Source organism: Ornithorhynchus anatinus, chromosome 5 (genome assembly GCF_004115215.2).
Source record: "Ornithorhynchus anatinus isolate Pmale09 chromosome 5, mOrnAna1.pri.v4, whole genome shotgun sequence".
Classification (NCBI taxonomy): domain Eukaryota; kingdom Metazoa; phylum Chordata; class Mammalia; order Monotremata; family Ornithorhynchidae; genus Ornithorhynchus; species Ornithorhynchus anatinus.
Window position 1 is genome coordinate 41,040,482 of NC_041732.1, and position 23,607 is coordinate 41,064,088.

General features: G+C 43.0%; 1 protein-coding gene across 3 annotated transcripts in view; it reads left to right on the forward strand.

Annotated features, from left to right (window-relative positions):
• HGSNAT (heparan-alpha-glucosaminide N-acetyltransferase) overlaps window positions 1-23,607 on the forward strand; it is a 36,142-nt gene that overhangs the window by 8,869 nt on the left and 3,666 nt on the right. For all 3 annotated transcript variants that reach the window (XM_029065442.2, XM_029065440.2, XM_029065441.2), the window contains exons 3-15: window positions 5,482-5,618; window positions 5,789-5,910; window positions 6,081-6,150; window positions 9,015-9,084; window positions 9,787-9,893; window positions 11,632-11,708; window positions 12,815-12,845; window positions 13,874-14,034; window positions 15,188-15,303; window positions 16,687-16,808; window positions 17,611-17,737; window positions 18,871-18,957; window positions 22,988-23,065. In XM_029065442.2, coding sequence (XP_028921275.1) covers window positions 5,482-5,618; window positions 5,789-5,910; window positions 6,081-6,150; window positions 9,015-9,084; window positions 9,787-9,893; window positions 11,632-11,708; window positions 12,815-12,845; window positions 13,874-14,034; window positions 15,188-15,303; window positions 16,687-16,808; window positions 17,611-17,737; window positions 18,871-18,957; window positions 22,988-23,065 — 1,305 coding nt within the window. The remainder of the gene's footprint in view (window positions 1-5,481; window positions 5,619-5,788; window positions 5,911-6,080; window positions 6,151-9,014; window positions 9,085-9,786; window positions 9,894-11,631; window positions 11,709-12,814; window positions 12,846-13,873; window positions 14,035-15,187; window positions 15,304-16,686; window positions 16,809-17,610; window positions 17,738-18,870; window positions 18,958-22,987; window positions 23,066-23,607) is intronic.

Genomic DNA, 23,607 nt, shown 5'->3' on the forward strand with positions numbered 1-23,607 from the left:
CCAAATCATGCAGCAGACAAGTAGTGGAGCAGGCACTAAACTCCTAGCCCCCAACTATTTCCTGTAAACCATTCAGCCTCCCAGCCCCCATTCTAAACTTTAAGCTTGTTGTGGGCAGGGAATCTGTTTATTGTTGTACTGTACTCTCCCAAGTACAGTGCTCTGCACACAGTAATAATATCATAGGCCTAAAGGTACAAAGCAAATATAGCTTTCCCCTTTAGTACTCATTTGTATAGAATGATAATAGGACACCATTAAGAAGAGCCATCCACTTAGTTACTGTTTTCAAATCTGAGTTGTTCCCTACTAGTTAGTAGTCCTTCTCTATTAATCTTCCCTGTGATTCCCAGTCAATCAGTCAGTCATATTTATTGAGTGCTTATTGTGTGCAGAGCACTGTACTAAGTGCTTGGGAGAGTATAAAATAACAGACTTGATAGCCACATTTCCTGCCCACAACGCTAGAGGGGGAGACCGACATTAATATAAATAAATTATGGATAGATTCATTCAATAGTATTTATTGAGCGCTTACTATGTGCAGAGCACTGTACTAAGCGCTTGGGATGAACAAGTCGGCAACAGATAGAGACAGTCCCTGCCGTTTGACGGGCTTACAGTCTAATCGGGGGAGACGGACAGACAAGAACAATAGCACTAAACAGCGTCAAGGGGAAGAACATCTCGTAAAAACAATGGCAACTAAATAGAATCAAGGCGATGTACAATTCATTAACAAAATAAATAGGGTAACGAAAATATATACAGTTGAGCGGACGGGTACAGTGCTGTGGGGATGGGAAGGGAGAGGTGGAGGAGCAGAGGGAAAAGGGGAAAATGAGGCTTTAGCTGCGGAGAGGTAAAGGGGGGATGGCAGAGGGAGTAGAGGGGGAAGAGGAGCTCAGTCTGGGAAGGCCTCTTGGAGGAGGTGATTTTTAAGTAAGGTTTTGAAGAGGGAAAGAGAATCAGTTTGGCGGAGGTGAGGAGGGAGGGCGTTCCAGGACCGCGGGAGGACGTGACCCAGGGGTCGACGGCGGGATAGGCGAGACCGAGGGACGGCGAGGAGGTGGGCGGCAGAGGAGCGGAGCGTGCGGGGTGGGCGGTAGAAAGAGAGAAGGGAGGAGAGGTAGGAAGGGGCAAGGTGATGGAGAGCCTTGAAGCCTAGAGTGAGGAGTTTTTGTTTGGAGCGGAGGTCGATAGGCAACCACTGGAGTCGTTTAAGAAGGGGAGTGACATGCCCAGATCGTTTCTGCAGGAAGATGAGCCGGGCAGCGGAGTGAAGAATAGACCGGAGCGGGGCGAGAGAGGAGGAAGGGAGGTCAGAGAGAAGGCTGACACAGTAGTCTAGCCGGGATATAACGAGAGCCCGTAATGGTAAGGTAGCCGTTTGGGTGGAGAGGAAAGGGCGGATCTTGGCGATATTGTAGAGGTGAAACCGGCAGGTCTTGGTAACGGATAGGATGTGTGGGGTGAACGAGAGGGACGAGTCAAGGATGACACCGAGATTGCGGGCCTGCGGGACGGGAAGGATGGTCGTGCCATCCACGGTGATGGAGAAGTCTGGGAGCGGACCGGGCTTGGGAGGGAAGATGAGGAGCTCAGTCTTGCTCATGTTGAGTTTTAGGTGGCGGGCCGACATCCAGGTGGAGACGTCCCGGAGGCAGGAGGAGATGCGAGCCTGAAGGGAGGGGGAGAGGACAGGGGCGGAGATGTAGATCTGCGTGTCATCTGCGTAGAGATGGTAGTCAAAGCCGTGAGAGCGGATGAGTTCACCGAGGGAGTGAGTGTAAATGGAGAACAGAAGAGGGCCAAGAACTGACCCTTGAGGAACTCCAACAGTTAAAGGATGGGAGGGGGAGGAGGCTCCAGCGTAGGAGACCGAGAATGATCGGCCAGAGAGGTAAGAGGAGAACCAGGAGAGGACAGAGTCCGTGAAGCCAAGGTGAGATAAGGTATGGAGGAGGAGGGGATGGTCGACAGTGTCAAAGGCAGCAGAGAGGTCAAGGAGGATCAGAATGGAGTAGGAGCCATTGGATTTGGCAAGAAGGAGGTCATGGGTGACCTTAGAGAGAGCAGTCTCGGTAGAGTGGAGGGGACGGAAGCCAGATTGGAGGGGGTCTAGGAGAGAATGGGAGTTAAGGAATTCTAGGCATCGATTGTAGACGACTTGTTCTAAGATTTTGGAAAGGAAGGGTAGTAGGGAGATAGGACGATAACTGGAGGGGGAAGTGGGGTCAAGAGCGGGTTTTTTTAGGATGGGGGAGACGTGGGCGTGTTTGAAGGCAGAGGGGAAGGAGCCCTTGGAGATTGAGTGGTTAAAAATAGAAGTTAAGGAAGGGAGGAGGGCAGGGGCGATGGTTTTAAGAAGGTGAGAGGGAATGGGGTCCGAGGCGCAGGTGGAGGGGGTGGCACTTGCGAGGAGGGAGGAGATCTCCTCTGAGGATACTGCAGGGAAGGATGGGAAAGTAGGGGAGGGGGTTGTTGGGGGGGAGGGGAGAGGCGGAGGGGTGACTTTGGGGAGCTCAGACCTGATCGTGTTGATTTTCGTGAGGAAATAGGTGGCCAGATCATTAGGGGTGAGAGATGGGGGAGGGGGAGGAACAGGGGGCCTAAGGAGAGAGTTAAAGGTCTGGAACAATCGGCGGGGGTGACGGGCATGGGTGTCGATGAGGGAGGAGAAGAAGCTTTGCCTGGCGGAGGAGAGGTAGATACCAAAGTGGTTTTGGCTGAGGGAGGGGTGAATTAGGAAGCAGATCAGGGCAACGCAGAGGGCGTGGGAGAAGAGGGAAGGAGGGCTTAGTCAGGGAAGTTCTCTTGGAGGAGATGTGCCTTCATTGGAAAGGGGGAGATTAACTGTCTCCCACCCACCAGCTACTTCCTTATGACTCCACAGTAACCCTAAGGCTGCAGCAGGGCACCAGGTTTCCCCACTCTTCAGATGTCCTCTCCACCGTCTTATCCTGTGTCCCCAGTTCCGCACGCTCTCTAAGCTGTTTCAGGCATGAGCTGGATTTCTAGGGCATGACTTTGAAATAATACCAAAAAAAAGGATAATGTTAGAAAATCATGCTGAATTCACCTAGCGTGGCATGATTTTAGGTGACATAATCGTACTGCTTTAGCCCAGAGAAAATAATCATAAGAACCTATTGAAAGTACATGATATTAAAGTAGGTATTTTATTGTACAGTGTTAGTTCCACATTTTTAGGTTTCTGGATGGTTATGTACACATCAAATGCCTCTTTGGTCACAACTTCACTGGAGCACTCTTTGAAATATTGAGAGATGGCTGAAATGAAATATTTAGTGTAGTTGAAACCACATTCCAGAAGTCAATATTACTGCTCTCTTCTGTTCTCAACCCTATTGACCTCTCTTACATAGTGTCTTTTCATTGAAAATCTCATATCGCTCCAGCATTTTTAAGGGACCGCAGGAAACATGCTCTGTCTTGGTCCCACAAATACCTTTTATTTTCATCGGATATTTGATGTTGACATCATCCCAATTGCATGTCTCTAGTCAGGAAGGATTCTCTTCTGTAAACAATGTTAGGAATGCATTTCAACATTCTTGATTATCCCCTGATCCAGGGATTGCCAATTTGGCATGCTTTGAGATGCTGCTCAGTTATTACGCACACATTGCAGATCTAGAAATCCCCCATTTGGTTGAACAGTTGTCTATCACAAGAACAATTATTTTCCTTCCTTACCATATTCCTATTCAACTTGAACAACCTTCTAGACTGTGGGCCGGTTGTTGTCTCTATTTTTTGCCAAATTGTACTTTCCAAGTGCTTAGTACAGTGTTCTGCACACAGTAAGCGCTCAATAAATATGATTGAGTGAATAAATGAACAACTGCTGTGAGAACAGAATCTTGAATATAAAACTTAGGGTCAAAAATGGACTTTTTGGAGCTATTTTAGGTACTTTATTCTTAATATTTACTATTCTGAAATTCGTTGTAATAAACTGAAATAACATGTTGGGTGTAGCCTCTCTATGGGTGACTTGGAAATTTGACCTTTCATGGAATTTAGTTCCTAAGAACATAAGAAATACCTTTCTAATTCAGATTGGTGGTTCACCCAGCTGATACTAAGCTGCTTCCTGCCTTGACCTCTATCTTGTGTTTAGATATAGACCTTTCCCTCTTGATACCTCTTCGCAGATTTATCTTCAGATCTTTCTCTAAGGTCACTTTGAGCCCTTTATTGACTTTCCCTTTACTTTACTTTCCCTTCTTCTAGCATCCTTAGTATGCGCCTCTAGTAGTCCACCTATTTGGCTGAGGTCACTACATGGGATGGGGAGAGCCGATTGGAGGCATTAAAGCCGGTGGTAAGGAATTTGTTTAATGTGTAAGTCCTGAAATCACAGCTCCTCCAGGAGGCCTTTCCAAGTGCTCCAACCGAAAGATGTTACTTGTAGAAAAGCAGCATGGCTTAGTGGATAGAGCAGAGGCCTGAGAGACAGAAGGACCTGTGTTCTAGTCCTGGCTCCACCAGTCTGCTGTGTGACCTTGGGCAAATCACATCACATCTCTGTGCCTCAGTTACCTCTGTAAAATGGGCAGTGAGACTGTGAGCCCTGTGTGGGACATAGACTATGTACAACCTGACTATGTACAACCTGATTACCGTGTATCTACCCCAGTGCTTAGAACAGTGCTGGACACATAATAAGCCCTTAACAAATGCCATAAAAAATTCTTTTAGGACTTAGAATGCTTTGAACATAAGTGCTGTGTTCCAGGTGAGAGTCCCCAGTGTGTAAGTGCAGGGGAGATGCTGAAATGGCAGTTGGATTATCCCTTTACTAATGATTGTACTCTCCCAAGCACTTAGTACAGTGACCCGCTTAAAGTAAGCACTTAATGAATACTTTGAGAGTGAGATTAATTGAAGAGATTGATGCAGAATAACGAATGTGCATCTTATAGATAAGCCAGTTGATGGAGAGCCTTGTGGTTGGTGGCTAGGAGTTTCATAACTGCAAGCTGTGGTATCCTGTAAGCCAGTCTTTCATTAGCTATCAGCAGGGATTCAATTTAAGATTATAAATAAATTTGAATGTAATTGATAACTTGGAAACTTGTAGATAGAACAATGATTAACAGGCGTCATGCCCAGGATTGTAATTGATTTATGTATTGCTTAACCTGTTGGCCCACAAACACCACTCTGTGGTAAATTTTATTTTTCAGGGTATTCTTTCCAACTAGAATATCATATTGTATTTCCTTTTGGTTTCCAAACTAAGAGCTCCTCTAGGCATGTCAGAGAAGAACAAATTCAAAGTATTCAGTTCTATTGTAAATTCCAAATATTTTCTTTAAAGTCATAAATGAAATTTAATGGAAGAAGGATGTTCTCAGCTTGTTTTTTCTTTTAAAAACTCCTTAACAAAAGTCACTGATGTTTTAAAAATCCAAACCATATCTGATTTTATGCTTGTATTTTTCTTTTTAGTGTTTATATCAGGTTCTCATAACTCTTCCCAAGAGCCCAAAACCAGGAAAACCTAGCACTGAAGCTGTTGCCGTGAACACCCAGCACCCGGTTATTCTGCAACTTAATGATACTGTGGAAGAAAGAGAAATTTGTAGGTCTGTATCTTCTTTGTTATTAACGTGACGTAATTTTTCTCTCTACATTCTTTTTAGCCCTATGTTTTTCTTGTCTACAGATGTGCACCATATGAATTTAATATAGCAGAACATTTCAGCTCAAAGCGATTAGTATTTTTCCTCGTTATTTTAGGCAATTTCTTTTTCAGGCTACACTACAGCTTTGGAGAATTTGGAAACTATTCTCTCTGGGTAAAATATCATCCTGATGTTGCTGATGAAATTGCCTGTAACATAGTCATCAATAAAGATCCAATCAGCACTTTCTTCCGTATGTATACATTTGTTGATTTTTTTTAAGCTAAAATTTTAAACACTTTAAATCAAACAACACTTTTTTCACCTATTTATGCTTTTCTCTGATTATGAGTTCAGAGATTTACAATTGAGTAATTGCTTTGTCTATACCCTGTTTGTGATAATGTTTTTTCTATCTTGCAGCTATCCTTGTTGCATTTCTTATTTACATGGCAATTCTCATTTGCATGACCCTAGGACATTTCTTTGTGAAGTAAGTTGAAACTATGAAGCTAATAATAATATTGGTATTTGTTAAGTGCTTACTATGTGCCAAGCACTGGATTAGATATAAGATTATCAATTCCCACCTGGGGCTCACAGTGTAAGTAGGAGGGAGAACAGGTATTGAATCCCCACTTTGCAGATGAGAGTACTGAGGCACAGAAAAGTGAAATGACTTGCCCAAGATCACACAGCAGGCAATTGGTATGTGGAACTGGGATAAGAACCAGATCCTCTGACTCCCAGGCCCGTGCTCGTTTCACTAGGCAGTTTTGAAGTAGGATGCAAAAGGCTAGATTGCATATTTAGATAGACTTCTTTTGATTTTTCAGATGAACTAGTAAGGTTACTGAAGCAATCCGAGAAATCCAGCTGAAACACCAGAAACGCTGGTTTTCTAACAGAAACTGTGATCTCCAGTGGAGCATAAAGCAGGGTCAGAACAGTCTTCTTCAGGAGGAGTCAGTTTAAGCCCTTGAAAGAAAGACCCTGCTGATGCCTTTTCTTTGATCTGAGATAAACTTGTCCCCTATCCTGTTCCTCAGTTGCCACTGTTAGGCAATATGGAGGGAAAGAGAATGGTTTAGAGTTGTGAATAGTTGCCTCAAGACTGACTTAGTTATGATGTTTATAAAGCACTTACTATGTGCTAAGCACTGGTGTAGATAGAGCTATAAGAGATTAGACACAGTCAAGTTTATCAGAAATTTTATCCATGCCGGGCACTGAAAGGATGAATGAGATCCATGAGTATGAAACTAATCTTGATTATCTAGAAATGGTAGAAAACATGTATAATTCCTACATACTGTAAAAATGAAAACAAAATATTTGAAATGGATTTAAGGAGTTATGTGCAAGTGCTTAGTACCGTGCTCTGCACTCAGTAAGTGCTCAATAAATGCGATTGAATGAATGAATGTGCAGATATCTAAGAATCAAGAATTTGGAGCAGAAATATATGGAAAAAGTGGACAGATATAAGTATTGTGATTGCTTGAGAAAAATAATCAGTTCTATGAGGAGTAAATCCAGATATTAAATATTGAGTTTTACTGTAGATAAAGTTTGTGAGATCCCCTTTGTAGACTTAGAATTTTGAAAAATAAATGTGTATTATTTTTGTCATCCTAAATTATCCTTTATATTCTTATGTGAAATCCAGTGATTTATAAAATAACATATACTCATAAAAACAGATATAAAATGCATAAATAATATTGGCAATGTAATGTGTGAAAAACACCTGTAGAATTCCTTTCTTTTGTTTCCGTATAAATGTCTTTATATAGAAGGTTCATTCAATAGTATTTATTGAGCGCTTACTATGTGCAGAGCACTGTACTAAGCGCTTGGGATGAACAGGTCGGCAACAGATAGAGACAGTCCCTGCCGTTTGACGGGCTTATAGTCTAATCGGGGGAGATGGACAGACAAGAACAATGGCAATAAATAGAGTCGAGGGGAAGAACATCTTGTAAAATCAATGGCAACTAAATAGAATCAAGGCGATGTACAATTCATTAACAAAATAAATAGGGTAATGGAAATATATACAGTTGAGTGGACGAGTACAGTGCTGTGGGGAGGGGAAGGGGGAGGTGGAGGAGCAGAGGGAAAGGGGGAAAAGAGGGTTTAGCTGCGGAGAGGTGAAGGGGGGGTGGTAGAGGGAGTAGAGGGAGAAGGGAGCTCAGTCTGGGAAGGCCTCTTGGAGGAGGTGAGTTTTAAGTAGGGTTTTGAAGAGGGGAAGAGAATCAGTTTGGCGGAGGTGAGGAGGGAGGGCGTTCCAGGACCGTGGGAGGACGTGGCCCAGGGGTCTACGGCGGGATAGGCGAGATCGAGGGACAGTGAGGAGGTGGGCGGCAGAGGAGCGGAGCATGCGGGGTGGGCGGTAGAAAGAGAGAAGGGAGGAGAGGTAGGAAGGGGCAAGGTGATGGAGAGCCTTGAAGCCTAGAGTGAGGAGTTTTTGTTTGGAGCGGAGGTTGATAGGCAACCACTGGAGTTGTTTAAGAAGGGGAGTGACATGCCCAGATCGTTTCTGCAGGAAGATGAGCCGGGCACCGGAGTGAAGAATAGACTGGAGCGGGGCGAGAGAGGAGGAAGGGAGGTCAGAGAGAAGGCTGACTCAGTAGAATAGCCGGGATATAACGAGAGCCCGTAATAGTAAGGTAGCCGTTTGGGTGGAGAGGAAAGGGCGGATCTTGGCGATATTGTAGAGGTGAAACCGGCAGGTCTTGGTAACGGATAGGATGCGTGGGGTGAACGAGAGAGACGAGTCAAGGATGACACCGAGATTGCGGGCCTGAGAGACGGGAAGGATGGTCGTGCCATCCACAGTGATAGAGAAGTCTGGGAGAGGACCGGGTTTGGGAGGGAAGATGAGGAGCTCTGTCTTGCTCATGTTGAGTTTTAGGTGGCGGGCCGACATCCAGGTGGAGATGTTCCGGAGGCAGGAGGAGATGCGAGCCTGAAGGGAGGGGGAGAGGACAGGGGCGGAGATGTAGATCTGCGTGTCATCTGCGTAGAGATGGTAGTCAAAGCCGTGAGAGCGAATGAGTTCACCGAGGGAGTGAGTGTAAATGGAGAACAGAAGAGGGCCGAGAACTGACCCTTGAGGAACTCCAACAGTTAAAGGATGGGAGGGGGAAGAGGCTCCAGCGAAGGAGACCGAGAATGACCGGCCAGAGAGCGGTCATTCTCCTTGTAACCTTCAGAGCAAAAATATCAAGTAATTTAGACTCTGGTTTTTAATTCCTGTATTATGGGTTCATTTAATAGCTGCACAGAGAGTTCATTTTTTATTCCAAATGAAGTCCAGGACGTGATCTTAGGATATGTTCATTTAATTTATAGACTTGATCCTGTCCGGAATTGGCTGTACAAAAAAATGAATCCCAGGGAAACAGACCGTCTCATTAATTCTGTGAGTTGTTAGATGTCATTTGTTTGCATTGTTTTTCGTTTTGCCCAAGATTTAGGCCTTCTGTTTTTAATTGTAATAATCATTTCAGCCAGAAATACCTTAGTGTCACTTATGCCCTGTGCTTGACTCTGGTCTCTTGTACCACCCTTGAATTGCTTGCATGATCGTTAACATATATAACCAACTGCCTGCATATGTATTTGGGTTAGGTGAAGTGATTTGTTTCATAACGTGTTCTGCACTGGCCATGGTTGCAGCCATTTCCACAGACACTCAAAAGAATCCAAGTCCTGAGTACAACCTCTGGAAAAGTGACTCTCCAAGAAGATGTTTCTTTGGTCACATCTGTGCTCGCCATAACAGTTTGCTGAAGCTGAATAAAATTGAGCAAATGGAAATTTAGCAGAAATTTGCCCAAATTTGCTGTCTCTCTAAGAGTCTCTTGGTCTCTACCTTGCATTCCCTGGGTCTGCTGTCTCTGAGACTCAGGGCAATCCCCAGGCAATCAAATGGCCACATGTAGATAACATTGTTTTAGCTCTTTGTGGGCTCCTTTCAGGACTAGCTCAAAGCCTCCCTTATGAACCCAGTTCTGAACTTCCACACTGCTGAAAGGCCTTTCTGAATAGGGCACAACTTATATTAAACCTTTCAAAAGTGACTTTATTCCCTCTCTCTTTTCTGCCCCCCGGCTTTCTAAAGGAGCTCGGCTCTCCAACCAGAGCAGATTCCTATAACAGCGATCTACAAGCTGAAGTCTGGAGATCCTCCTCACCGCAGCGTCTTCGTTCCCTAGATACTTTCAGAGGGTAAGTTGAGATTCCCTTCTGTCTTGCTAATATCCGAGGCATGAATGACTAATCATGAAAAGTTTTTGAGATGACATGCCTGAAAAAAAAGGATCCCAATATGTGATGATATGATTGGTTGGTTGCCCTTCTTTGTGGTTGATTACTGTTGTCATTCCAATTCCAGTATGGAGCTGGATTATGTGACTTCTCTCCCTGCCCCGGAATTCCACAACATTCCTGCTGCTGTCCACCCCGCCCTCCCTCTTCTTTGACCTCTGCTTTGAGATCTTATTTATTGCGATTAAGTTGTCTTGTTTTTGTCTGTCTCCTCTGATTAGACTGTAAGCCTGTCAATGGGCAGGGATTGACTCTATCTGTTGCTGAATTGTACATTCCAAGCACTTAGTACAGTGCTTTGCACATAGTAAGCACTCAATAAATACTATTGAATGAATGAATGAATGAATGAACCACAGGACCTCTCTCACCCCCGACTAGAGGCAGAGATAGACAGTCAGGGGAAGAAATGGACACCTCCTATCCAGGGGAAGAAACTGGAAGCAGTGGAAGCCATGAAGGTGCTTCTAGGTATCAGTTGGGATTCTGAGGCTGCTGGATGGCACCTGGAGGAGAGGTTGGCACCCCAGGCCAAAAAGCCTGAAGAGGTATGTGGCCTAGTAGAGAGAGCACAGGCTTGAGAGTCAAGAGACCTGGCTTCTTATCCCGGCTTTGCCACTTGCCTACCTTGACCTTGGACAAATAATGAGGTCCTAGTTGCCTCATCTGTAAAATGGGGAATCGATACCTGTTCTCCCTAAGTCAATCAGTCGTATTTATTGAACGCTTACTAAGCACTTGTACTAAATACTTGGGAGAGTACAGTATAACAGAGTTGATATGTTTCCTGCCCACAATGAGCTTATAGTCTCCCTCCTACTTAGACTGTGAGCTGTAAGTATGACAGGAACTATGTCCGACCTGATTATCTTATATCTACTCCAGCATTTACTATTGGGCTTGGCATATAGTAAGCACCTAATAAATACCACAATTGTCGTTCTTATTTTTTTGATCAGACAAGTCCCCGCTGGTAGTTATCGATGTTTGGTTACCTGTCAAATTCAGAGGAATGAGGATCATTGTTTTGTGTTACTAGTGAACGGATACTAAGATCCTTAAGGCAGGGCTTCACAGCTAAAGTGAAGAGGAGAGCTACAACAATTCTGTGGATGATTTGGATGAAAAAAGAAAGAATCCCAATTATCTGAGTGATTCAGCTAGAAGACCTCAACAAAGCTATTGGGAAATTACAGAAGATAGAAAATGGAAAAAATGGAAATCTGCTGCTTTTAGTTTTGAACATACTCTTCTATTTTTGCATTTGTTCATTAGTAACCTAGTGCTCTGCCACTGGAGCAACTTTGTGCTTTCCAGGCAGGAATCTGGTTTAATTATTAGAGTGGTATTATTGTAAAGCCTACCTCAGCGCTTAGTTCAGTGGCTGGAACATAGTAAGCACTTAACTAATACCATTAAAACAAATAACTCATTTATACTGACTCATATCGTGAAGAAGGAATACAAAATCTCGTTGAAATGAACCTTAAGAGAATATCCAGATTGATTTCATTATTGAATTTTACCTTTGCCCAAAATTCAGTAGTTTTCGGTACTGTATGAGAACTTTTTCTTTGTAATAGAACTCATTGCGATGAAGTCTGGCCATTTAATATTTTGTTTTTTGGGGTTCTTTCAGGTTTTCTCTCATCATCATGGTTTTTGTTAATTATGGAGGAGGAAAATACTGGTTCTTTAAACATGAGGGTTGGAATGGTAAGCTAAAGGAAATTCTACCTTTTTCTAAATAATGTGGCTTGAGACAGGGATGACTCATGACAGTTTCCCATTTCCCTTTTTTTAGTTTATCTCCTCCATATAAGGAGCCTCCATTATCAATTCCTTGAGGCTTTGCTTTAATTGGCTGTAAGCACATTTTATTTGCTTTTTCCTGCACCAGCATAGTGTAGGTTTTCACGGGTCCAGAATGACTTTACAGGTTGAATCTGTGCATGGAAACCTTGGGGCTATCTGGGAGTGATGTGAATTTGGTTACATGTTGTCACTATCCTGTGACACTTGTTTCATCACATCTTTGCCACAAAGCATAATATTCTTCTGTACTACATTGTTGTGGGTAAAGAACATGTCTACCAACTCTGTTACATGGAGCTCTCCTAAGCACTTAGTACAGTTCTGTGCACACAGTAAGAGCTCAATAAATATGATTGATTGATTATATCCTGATGAATATATCTGCTTCCCCTGAACTGGGAATCCTTTTTGAGACATTGATTAATGCCAGGCGATCTGGCCTTGGTAGCTCATGGGAGTGTTGAGGACAATGCTGAAATATGCTTCTGTCTTTTTGGTGGAATTTCTTCCCTGAAAATCTAAAATGTGTTCTGAAACACTCATATCCTTATTTGTTTACCTTCTAAATTAATTCTAAAAGACTCTTACCATTTTAATTGGTTTCATGGTATACAAGTTTCACTCATTCACGATGATGTGCTGTGATCGCCTGTTTTATCGTGGACTGCAAAACCATGATGGCAGTCTTGTGATAAAATTAATGTTGGGTTTCTGGTGCCACTGGAGTTTGTATCCCCACTACTGCCAGAGTCATTGTCTACGTATCATCCACAGGCTCTTAGGCTCCCAGGCACCTGGGATTCTGAGCAAGGCAAAAATAGGATGAAATAGAACCTAGTGGTGGTGGGAATTCAACCTTATTTCACCCATTGAGTTCGGTATCTTGATATGTGATTGTTTTTGTGGTTTGCCTCTCAAGGTCCTCAAAGTACAGGTAAATCTGATGTTCACAAAGTGTATCGGCTCCAGAATCTATTCAAATGTTTTGTTCTTGTATTTCTTCCCAGGATTGACAGTCGCTGACCTGGTATTTCCATGGTGAGTCTGCTGTTACCTATTCCTGTTTCTTCTGTCCTTGTTCTTTGGTAGCATCCCCTCCCCCCACTTTTTTTTTTTTGGACAGTATTTCTTAAGCTCTTACTATGTGCTGGGCCCTCTTCTAAGCCCTGGGATAGATACAAGATAATCAAGTTGGACACAGTCCACCTCCCACATGGGGCTCACAGCATTAATCCCCATTTTACAAATGAGGTAACAGAGGCACAAAGAAGCCAAGTGATTTGCCCAGGGACACACAGCAGACAAGTGGCAGAGCCCTCCTGAGTGCTTTTAAACTTATTTTATACATACACAAACACATTTGCAGTCATTTTTCCCATAACTTAGGGGTGACCTTCTTGATGAACCTCACATTGAGAACTCATGTTTTGGTACTCACCGTATTTCTCACACCCAGACAGATGTGGATTTACCAGGCAGATGGGGGTTGTTTGAAGAATATTCCCTAAATCCTTTGTTGTAGTGTGGCTTAGTGGAAAGAACACAGGTGTGAGAGTCTGAGGACTTGCGTTCTGAACCTGGCTCTGCCACACGTTTGCTGTGTGAACTTGGGCAAGTCACTTAACTTCTCAGTATCTAAGTTACCTCATCTGTAAATTGGGGATTATGACTGTGAGCCCCATGTGGGACATGAGCAGTATCCAACCTGATTAGCTAATATCTTCCCCAGCATTTATTACGGTGCCTGGTGTATAGTAAGTGCTTAATAATGTTAAAAAAAAAATACAGTGAAAACACATGTTCTTTCAGAACTGATGTATATGTGTGTATATTCATAAGATTTATTTTTGGAGAGACTGTGTGAGGGCCTCTTCCAAGTAACTGAAATGAGATACCTAAATTCCAATGCCTTCATAAACCCAATCTCAAAATTTATGCAATGACAGACAGTCCTTAGAGATTTTTTCCAAAGAGCACCCTGGAGGACACTTGTTCTAAAAATGCATTTCATAATCTCTTCCTCAGTTATTACATCATCCACTTGATACGAACATTTTGTTTTTCAGGTTTGTGTTTATCATGGGGTCTTCAATTTCTCTCTCACTGAGTTCCATGCTGCGGCGAGGATATTCTAAATGGAGATTGCTGTGGAAAATTCTATGGAGAAGTTTTCTGCTGTTCCTCATAGGAGTCCTAATAGTGAACCCTAATTATTGCCTTGGACCATGTAGGTAGAAATGAATTTACTTATGAATACTATATCCAGGGTGAAATAGGGACACTAAACATTATTAACTCCTGAGAAAACAAAATTCCCTTCTTTCAAGGATCTGAAAATTGAGAAAGGAAATAGGAATGCATACAGCCCTCAGCGAGCCTTTTTCTGTAGAGCCAAGGTCCTCCATTAATGTCTTTTAATAATTTATGCAGAAAAACAATTTCTGCATTGGGAAGACATGATCTTTGAAGATTAGCTTTTGGTAGAACAATCCATTTAGAGCCGAATCTTCAGGAGACTAACATTAGTCTAATATTATTATTACTACTCCTAACAATAATAATAATTGTGGTATCTGTTAAACGCTTACTATGTGCCAGGCACGATACTGACTGCTGGAGTGAATACAAGCAAAGCATATTGGACAGAGTCCCTGTCCCAAATGGGGCTCACAGTCTCAATCCCCATTTTATAGATGAGGTTACTGAAGCACAGAAAAGTGAAGTGACTTCCCCAAGGCCACACAGCAGACAACACACAGCAGACAAGTGGCAGAGTTGGGATTAGAACTCAGGTCCTTCTGCCTTCCAGGCCCATGCTCTATCCATTATGTCACGCTGTTTGCCCTGTGAAGTCAAAGTCAACATCGTCCCATGTACCCCCAAGAGCCCTATTGCTCGTCCACCACCCACATGACAGTGGGCTCCCGCAAAATGTGAGCTATTTACACCCTTTCTCTCAAGCCCGTTTTCTTATGAATTTCCCCCATATCCCTCCCCAAAAGATGGATAAGGGCACAGCAGAAGGACAGGCCCTAAGAAGTAAAGGGACTTCTCAAAGGCCAAATCAGCAAAATCATAATGAAGATGAGAAAAGAACTAGAGAATGCTGCTTTCCAATATATAAAGGCCAGACAGTGGAACTCACATCAAAGGACAGGATAGCTCGAATGGATTCAGGGACAGTTTCAGACCCTTCTTACACACTCGTCCTCGATTTTGACCGGTCATTCTGAATGTGATCACTCTTTGCCAAGGTGATGAGCATGTCTCTCCAAAGATTTAATAAAATACACTTCTGACAAAGATAAACTTTATTTCTCAGAAGACATTTGCACACAACGCAAACTGGTTCTCATTTATGTCATTTGTATTTTCCCTAGTGTCCTGGGATAAGCTGCGGATTCCTGGTGTACTTCAACGGTTGGGATTTACCTACCTCGTGGTTGCCACTTTGGAACTCCTCTTTGCCAAGGCCGTGCCTGAGAGCAATTCCCTGGTGAGACACATTGTTTTGACAAAATCTGCTCTTTGAAATTTCAGTCATTTTGTTTTAAAGAGAATTTCTGTGTGCATCAGCACACCAGTGTGAATTCTCCATCTCAGTATACCTTACTGATGTCATTGCCTAGCAACCTCTCCACCTTCTCGTAGCCCCTTCATCCAAGCCCGTAACTCAGGCCCTGGAGCAAGCAAATAAAACTAATCAGGATCATGAAGAAGTCAGAGGCCTGAACATCATCAGCAAACACTACTGTCTAGATTGTAAGCTTCTTGTGGGCAGGGGGAATGATTTTGATATTTGTTAAGCACTTACCAGGTGCCAGACACTGTACTAAGCACTGGGGTGGATACAAGCAAATAGGGTTGGACAAAGTCCCTGTCCCACATCGGGCTCACAGTCTTAATCCCCATTTTACAGGTGAGGTAACTGAGGCCTACAGAAGTGAAGTGACTTGCCCAAGATCACACTGCAGACAAGTGGCAGAGCCAGGATTAGAACCCATGACCCCCTGACTCCCAGGCCCGTGTTCTATCCACTAGGCCATCTTCCAATTCTATTACTTTGTACTCTCCCAAGTGCTTGGTTCAGTATTCTGCACACAGTAAGCTCTCAAAAAATGTGATTGATTGGGATTGCAGCCCAAATGGCATCCATTTTCTCCAAGAGGACCTGCGGGTTAATAAGCCCTGCAGAACTTCATAAGAGGATGAGCAGTTGCCTAAAACTGCTCTTGGAAAGGTAAGAACAGATCCAAATGCCACTCAGTCCACTTCCACTAACAACTAGAGACAGACACACACCCCTCTCAGGGTCACGGGGTCAGTGGGTACAATGCTGCTGATTGATCTAAAAGTCCAGACCGGTTAGGACATTTATAAATACCAATATCTCCTGCTCGGAGAGCATCCACCACTGAAATGATGGGAGCCTCTGTCCAGAGACGAGATGAAAGAGATCAAGAAAGAGATAGGATTCGGAATCTTATTATTACTGTGATACGAAGAGACTGGGTGTTCTGTAGCTTTAGACGTGTTGCCTGACACTTATGGTAGATGACTGGTTTATTGTGTTTGATTTGATTTAGAAACTTCTAAATTGGGTCAGGTCAGGTGCCAGAAGCAAAAAGAAACAAAGAGCTGAGAAGTCTGTCAGATGTTCCTTGGGAAGTAATTGATTTCCCTTTACTTTCTGCACTTGTGTGATTTTTCTGTATGTGAGAACAAGTTACTACTCTTATAGGTAGTATTCAAATGTACAGTTTTATTTTAGATACCAGTACTAAGGTTTCTGATTTTCAGAGCTGTGCTATAAATGTAGAGTGCTCCATTGCTAATCAATGTCATTCATCTGTACTTGCTCTTCTGTTCCTTCAATTAGGAGAGGACATGTTCTTTTCTTCAGGAAATCATATCATATTGGCCACAGTGGATTTTCATTTTGATGCTGGAAACAGCTTGGCTTTGCCTGACTTTCTTATTACCAGTACCAGGCTGTCCAACGTAGGTAACTGTTTGGAGACTTCTTCTGTAGCTTGGTGCCTCCCCCGAGTCAAACATTCTCCTCCTAATTATTTAAAGGGATTTGCTAGGTTTTTCTGGACAATTCCAGCCCCTGAGTGTTACTCTCATTTCTGGAGGTAAACAGTCATTTTACTTGCCCTAATTTTGTTGTGGGAAAGGGAAGGGGATTAGGCGTCTTTGGAATTCTTTGTACATGGAATTATTATATGATTCCTGCTTTCTGGTTCCTTCGGATGATGCTTGATGAACCATCAATCATCATCATCATCGATGGTAATTGTTGAGCGCTTGCTGAGAAGAAATTTCCTCAACTGCTCTAACATTAGAGATAGGATTCATCTCGCTGGTGCTCAAAAACACTTTTATGGGCCCTTCAGAAAATGGCCACAAACACAATCAGGCAAATTATCCCCAGCTCATCTAACCAGGCCCTAAACAGAATGAAGTGAAGGGGGGATCCAAGAAGACTGACTGATAAGCATGGTCTCTCTTTTCTATTACCTTTCATTTGATCTTGTAAATTTATACTTGTAAGGGTATATTAAGTTAATTTACCACAAGCATGCTAATGTTGGCTTGGCGATCTAGGGAGCAGCAGGGGAAATGGAGGAAGGGCATAATTCTTAGAAAGTCCAATGGGCCAGCAAAATTTCGCTGTTGGCTGGTAACTGTTTTGAACTTATCTTCAAGGCTGCTTGAATATATAACATCCCATTCTCCATTCTCAAATCTCATAAAAAAGCCATAAGCAAGCAGATCAGTGTGCTCATCTTTGTTTTAGGGGTTACCTTGGCCCTGGTGGGATTGGCGATTTTGGAAAATATCCAAATTGTACCGGAGGAGCTGCTGGTTACATAGATCATTTGCTTCTGGGAGAAAATCACATTTACCAGCATCCTTCTCCTAACGTAAGTGAGATTGGCTTTTTTTAACAGTATTTGTTAAGCTCTTACTATATGCCAGGCAAAATTTAGAAATGTAAATAATAATAATAATAATAGTGTTAGGCGCTTACTATGGGGGTCAAGCACTGTTCTTAGCCTGGGGAAGATACAAGATAATCAGGTCAGAGACAGTTCCTGTCCTATGCAGGGCTCACAATCTAGGAGGCAGAGCACATACTGAATTTCCATTTAAGGAAGAGGTAACTGAGGTTCATTCATTCAATAGTATTTATTGAGCGCTTACTATGTGCAGAACACTGTATTAAGCGCTTGAAATGTACAAGTCGGCAACAGATAGAGACAGTCCCTGCTGTTTGGTGAGCTTACAGTCTAATCGGGGAAGACAAGCAGACAAGAACAATGGCAATAAATAGAGTCAAGGGGAAGAACATCTCATAAAAACAATGGCAACTAAATAGAATCAGGGTGATGTACAACTCATTAAACAAAATAAACAAAATAAATAGGGTGATAAAGATATATACACTCGAGCGGATGAGTACATTGCTGAGGGGGTGGGACGGGAGAGGGGGAGGAGGAGAGGGAAAGGGGGGAGAAGAGGGTTTAGCTGCGGAGAGGTGAAGGGGGTAGAGGGAGCAGAGGAAAAAAAGGGGGGAGCTCACTCTGGGTCTAGAGAAGTTAAGTGACTTGTCCAAGGTCACAAAGCAGGCACATGGTGGAGCTGGGATTAGAAACCAGGTCCTCTGACTCCTAGGCATGTGCTCTTTCCACTAGGCCATGCCGCCTCTCCACTGAGATAAGCAAAAGTTATCGCGTGCAGCGTTCCACGTGAAACAAGCCTCATTTAATGACATGCTACTTGAATTAGTACCTAATAACCTTTGACAGATGACAGTTAAATCAGAAAATAAGGTGTGAGGATATCGACTTGGGCCTGGAGTAGAATGTACCACATTGTCCATTATTGCTGTTTAATTGTTTCATTCTTAATGTTGAAAGTTAATCTAGTCCTGAAGAAAACAGGTATTGGCAACTGGGAGCCCCAGGCTATTGTTTAAAAGGAAATAATAGAAATGGTAACTTGGGTCTTGAGAATGGTCACTAACACAGTCTTTTTTGTTGTGTCTCTTGTGAAGGTTTTGTACCACACCAAAGTGGCCTATGACCCAGAAGGAATCTTGGGGACCATCAATTCCATTGTGATGGCATTTCTGGGAGTTCAGGTATTGTTATGAGATGGTTTTCTTAGAGAATGAAATGAAAAATGGAAAATTAAAAAAGATTTTTCATTCATGCAAGTGGGAAAAATTCCCATTGTATTTTTATACAATGTTAGTTTTATAGGCCTAGAATTTCTTGAGGTTTAATAGAGCCTCTTGGTTATTTGCCACTCTGAATAAAAAATATTCAATCGGTAGTATTTATTGAGTGCTCATTAAGTGCATAACAGTCTTCGAAGTATTTGGGTGAGTACAATAAAGCAGAGACATATGATCCCTGTCCTCAAGGATCCCTATCCTCAAGGGGCTTACAATCTAACTGGGAAGACAGATATTCAGATAAAGTATGGTAAGGTAAGCAACTGAGTGTAAGACTATATACATAAAGGCTTTAGGGGTGGGGTGAGTAACTAAGTGTTTCAGGGGTATAGTCTTAAATGCATAGGTGGTGAAGTAGGGAGAGAAAATAGAGTGGGGGGGAAGAAAGATTAGTCAGGGAAGGCTTTCCGAAGGAGGTGTGATCGTAGTAGGATCTTGAGGATGGGGAGAGTGGTGGTCTCTGTCATTGGCATCATCTTTGATTCCTCTCTGTCATTCAACACACATATTCAATCTGTCACTAAATCCTGTTGGTTCAGCCTTCACAACATTGCTACAATCCACCCCCTCCTCCCCATCCACACTGCTGCTGTGTTAATCCAAGCATTTATCCTCTCCCACCTTGATTACTGTATTGTCGTCCTTGCTGAGTCCCCTGCCTCCTGAGTCTCCTCACTCTAGTCCATGTTTCACTCTTATGCCCGGATCATTTTTCTGAAAAATGTTCAGTCCATGTTTCCCCACTCCTCAACTCCAGTGGTTGACCATCTCCCGCCGCAACAAGCAGAAACTCCTCACCATCTGCTATAAAGCACTCAGCCACCTTGCCTCCTCCTGCCTCACCTCGCTACTCTCCTACTATGACCCAGTCCACACACTTTGCTCTTCTAATGCCAATCTACTTACCGTATCCCGATCTTGCCTGTCTCAACTCCGACCTCTCATCCCTGTCTTGCCTCTGGCTTGGAATGCCTTCCCTCTTCATATACTACAGACAGTTACTCTGATCACCTTCAAAGCCTTATCGAAGGCACATCTCCTCCAAGAGGTCTTCCCTGACTAAGTCCTCATTTCCTTTTCTTCCGACTCCACATCACCCTGACTTACTCCCTCTATCCATCCCTCCTCCCAGCCCCCCAGTATTTATGTACATATTGGTAAGCTTTTTTGTATGTATATTAATGTCTGCCTCCCCTCTAGACTGTGAGCTTCTTGTAGGCAGTTAATGTGTCTACCAACTCTGTTGTATTGTACTCTCCCAAGCACTCAGTACAGTGCTCTGCCCACGGTAAGTGCTCAATAAATGCGATCGATTGATGGATGAAAGCAGAGGAAGTTCTAGATGGAGGGTAAAAGAAGGAATTGACTGAGAGTGAGGAGAGCAAGGCAACTTGAGAGGGTAGGTATTTGAGAAAATGTCAGACCTCACTACTATATTTTAAAAGGATTTTTTTCAAACATTCATCTCCATTTTAGTCATGGGGGTTGTCACCATCATCAGAAATGGAGTGAGCATCCATAGGATGCAGAGGACAGTACTAGGATTCTGCATTTGAAGTGCAGCTCATTTAAAGCTTTCATCCTTGTTCTGCAGCAGGTCAGCCTAAGTTGTCAGGAAAGTGGATATGATAATCAATAGTATTTGCTAAGCTCTTACTGTATACAGTGCTCTGTACTAAGCGCTTGGGCAAGAGAACAATAGAATGAGTAGAGTAGACATGATCCCTGCCCCTCAGGAGCTTAAAATCTACTGAGGGAAACAGATAAGGGGAAGTAATAGAGTTAACGGTATAGGCGTGAGTACAGTGGGGGATGTGAGTAGCCAAGATGCTAAGTGAAATAGTGTCTTATAGTAGCATCATGGCCTAGTGGCAAGAGCACGGGCTTGGGAGTCAGAGGATGTGAGTTCTAATCCCAGGTCCACCACTTATCTGCTTAACTTCTCTTTGCTTCAGTTACCTCATCTGTAAAATGGGGATTAAGACTGTGAGCCCCACATGACAAACTGATTACCTTGTATCTACCCCAGGGCTTAGAACAGTGCTCGGCCCATAGTAAGTGCTTAACAAATACCGTAATTATTATAAGAATATTCAAGATCAGAAATGGCTACTGAATTAGCTACTTTATTATTCATCTTACATTATACTAAAATTGCTACTGATATGAATCAGACACACAAACATCTCCAGAATCAATCAGTGGTATTTATTGAGCACTTACTGTGTTCAGAGCACCGTGTTGAGTACTTGGGAGAGTACAACAGAGTTAGTAGATGTGTTCCCTGCCCACAAGAAGCTTACAGTCAGTCTAGAGGGGAAGACAGATATTAAAAGAAATTCTGGTTATGTACATAAGTGCTATCAGGCTGAGAGTGGGGTGAATATCAAGTACTTAAAGTGTACACAGCCAAGTGCCTGGGCGACACAGAAGGGAGAGGGAGTCGGGGAAATGAGGGCTTAGTCGGAGGAGGAAATGTGATGTTAGTAAGGTTTTGAAGATCGGGGGACTGGTGGTCTGTCGTATATGAAATGGGAGGAAACCCCAGGCCAGAGGAAGGTTCTGGGCGAGGGGGTCAATAGTGATACATATTAGGTGGAGATATAGTGAGTGGGTCGGCATTAGAGGAGTAAAGTGTGCAGGCTGGGTTGTAGTAGGGAATCAGAGAAGAAAGGTAGGAGGGGGAGATCCGATTGAGTACGATAAAACCGATGGTAAGGAGCTTCTGATGGATGCTGAGGTGGATGGACAAACACTGGAGGCTCTTGAGGAGAGGGAAGACATGGATTGAACTGTTTTTTAGGAAAATGATATAGGCAGCAGAGTGAAGTATGGACTGTGGAGGGGAGAGACAGAACACAAGGAGGTCAGTGAGGAGGCTTATTCGCAGAAGTGGACCCAGTATGAAACCAGCCTATATTATTATTATTGTGATTTTTAATAGCATTTGTAAATACTGTTTGTTTTGCTGAGAAGCAGTATGGTCTAGTGGAAAGAGCACTGGTTTGGGAGTCAGAAGGACCTGTGTTCTAATCCCAGCGCCACCACTTCTCTGCTTTGTAGCCTTGGGCAAGTCATTTAACTTCTCTGTACCTGTGTTCTCATCTGTAAAATGGGGATTAAGACTGTAAATTCCATGTGGGACAAGGACCGTGTCTGACCCGATTACCTTGTATCTACTGCAGTGCTTAGTACAGTGCCTGGAACGTGGAAAGCACTTAACAAATACCATAAAAACCAGTTGTTATTATGTGTCAAGCAGTGTTCTAAGCACTGGGGTGGATACAAGCCAAGCAGGTCAGACATAACCCCATCCCACATTGGACTCATAGTATACATAGTGGGGAGAACAGGCACCGAATCCCCATTTCACAGATAAGGAAACTGAGGCACAGAAAAGCTAAGTGATTTGCCCAAGGTCAGACAGGAGGCATGTTGGCAGAGCAGGGATTAGAACTCAGATCCTCTGACTCCCAGACCTATGCCTTTTCCACTAGGCCAGGCTGCGTAGGCAGTGATGGCGGATTGGTCATTTATGGCTCTGATCCCATTTCTGAAACCTGTTGCCTATGATTTCCCACTGCTGATCTAAGGTACCACAGTCGATTCAAGGCCTGAAAGACACTTCTCGATTATGTTCATTTTTTTTGGATTTTTTTGATCCTTCAAAATGTCTTCCAAGTATTGTAAACACCCTAGATGGTTTTGGGTTTATTTGATCGGAGTTTGGGAAGCTACTCCCTAAGGAAGGATGAGGGACTAGAGGAGCTTCTGTAATTAATGTCAACAACAGAAAGGAGGGAGAAGAAAATCACTCAACTGTTAGTGGCTAAACAGAAAAAAATAATTTGACCCTGGAGTCCAAAGCATCTTAAGAAAATGTATCACAAAAATTAGGTGACTCTCTTGTTTATAATGATGATTTCTTTCCTAGGCAGGAAAAATACTCCTATTTTACAAAGAGCAGCACCGACAAATAATGCTAAGGTTCCTTACCTGGAGTGTTGTTATGGTAAGTTTTAAAAATTCATTACCATAGTAGAGTGTTTTCTGCAAAAAGTACATTATCAGTTCATTAGTGTGCATGCCTTGTATTTAGAATTCCATAAACAATCTGCTTTAAATGGACAACAGTGTTGACTAAATAGACCTAAGTGCTCTGGCCTAGTGATTTTTGAAATTTAAAAATACTGTTAAGGAAGAAAATATTTCCCGATCATCTTTTCTTGGTTGGAGGGTAGCATAAAGATGTGAAGACGACATGGTTTCGATCCTGGCAGACAGGTGAATGAACCTACCTAAATTCTAGAGCTGAGTTTCCAAAAACATGACCAAGTATATCGCTGCGCTGGACTGCCAGTCAGCACACCTGGCATCTGTTCCCCCATCATTTCTTGTCCAAACCAAATCCTTTTTCCCTTTCCGTAACTCAGTTTTGTCTTCCACCTACCTTCTTACAAAGTTGGTAGGAAAGCGAATGAGATGTCTTCTGAAATTAATTTCAGATGAAAAATAGTACTGTTTTTATGAACTGTAGAAAGTGAAAGAAATTTT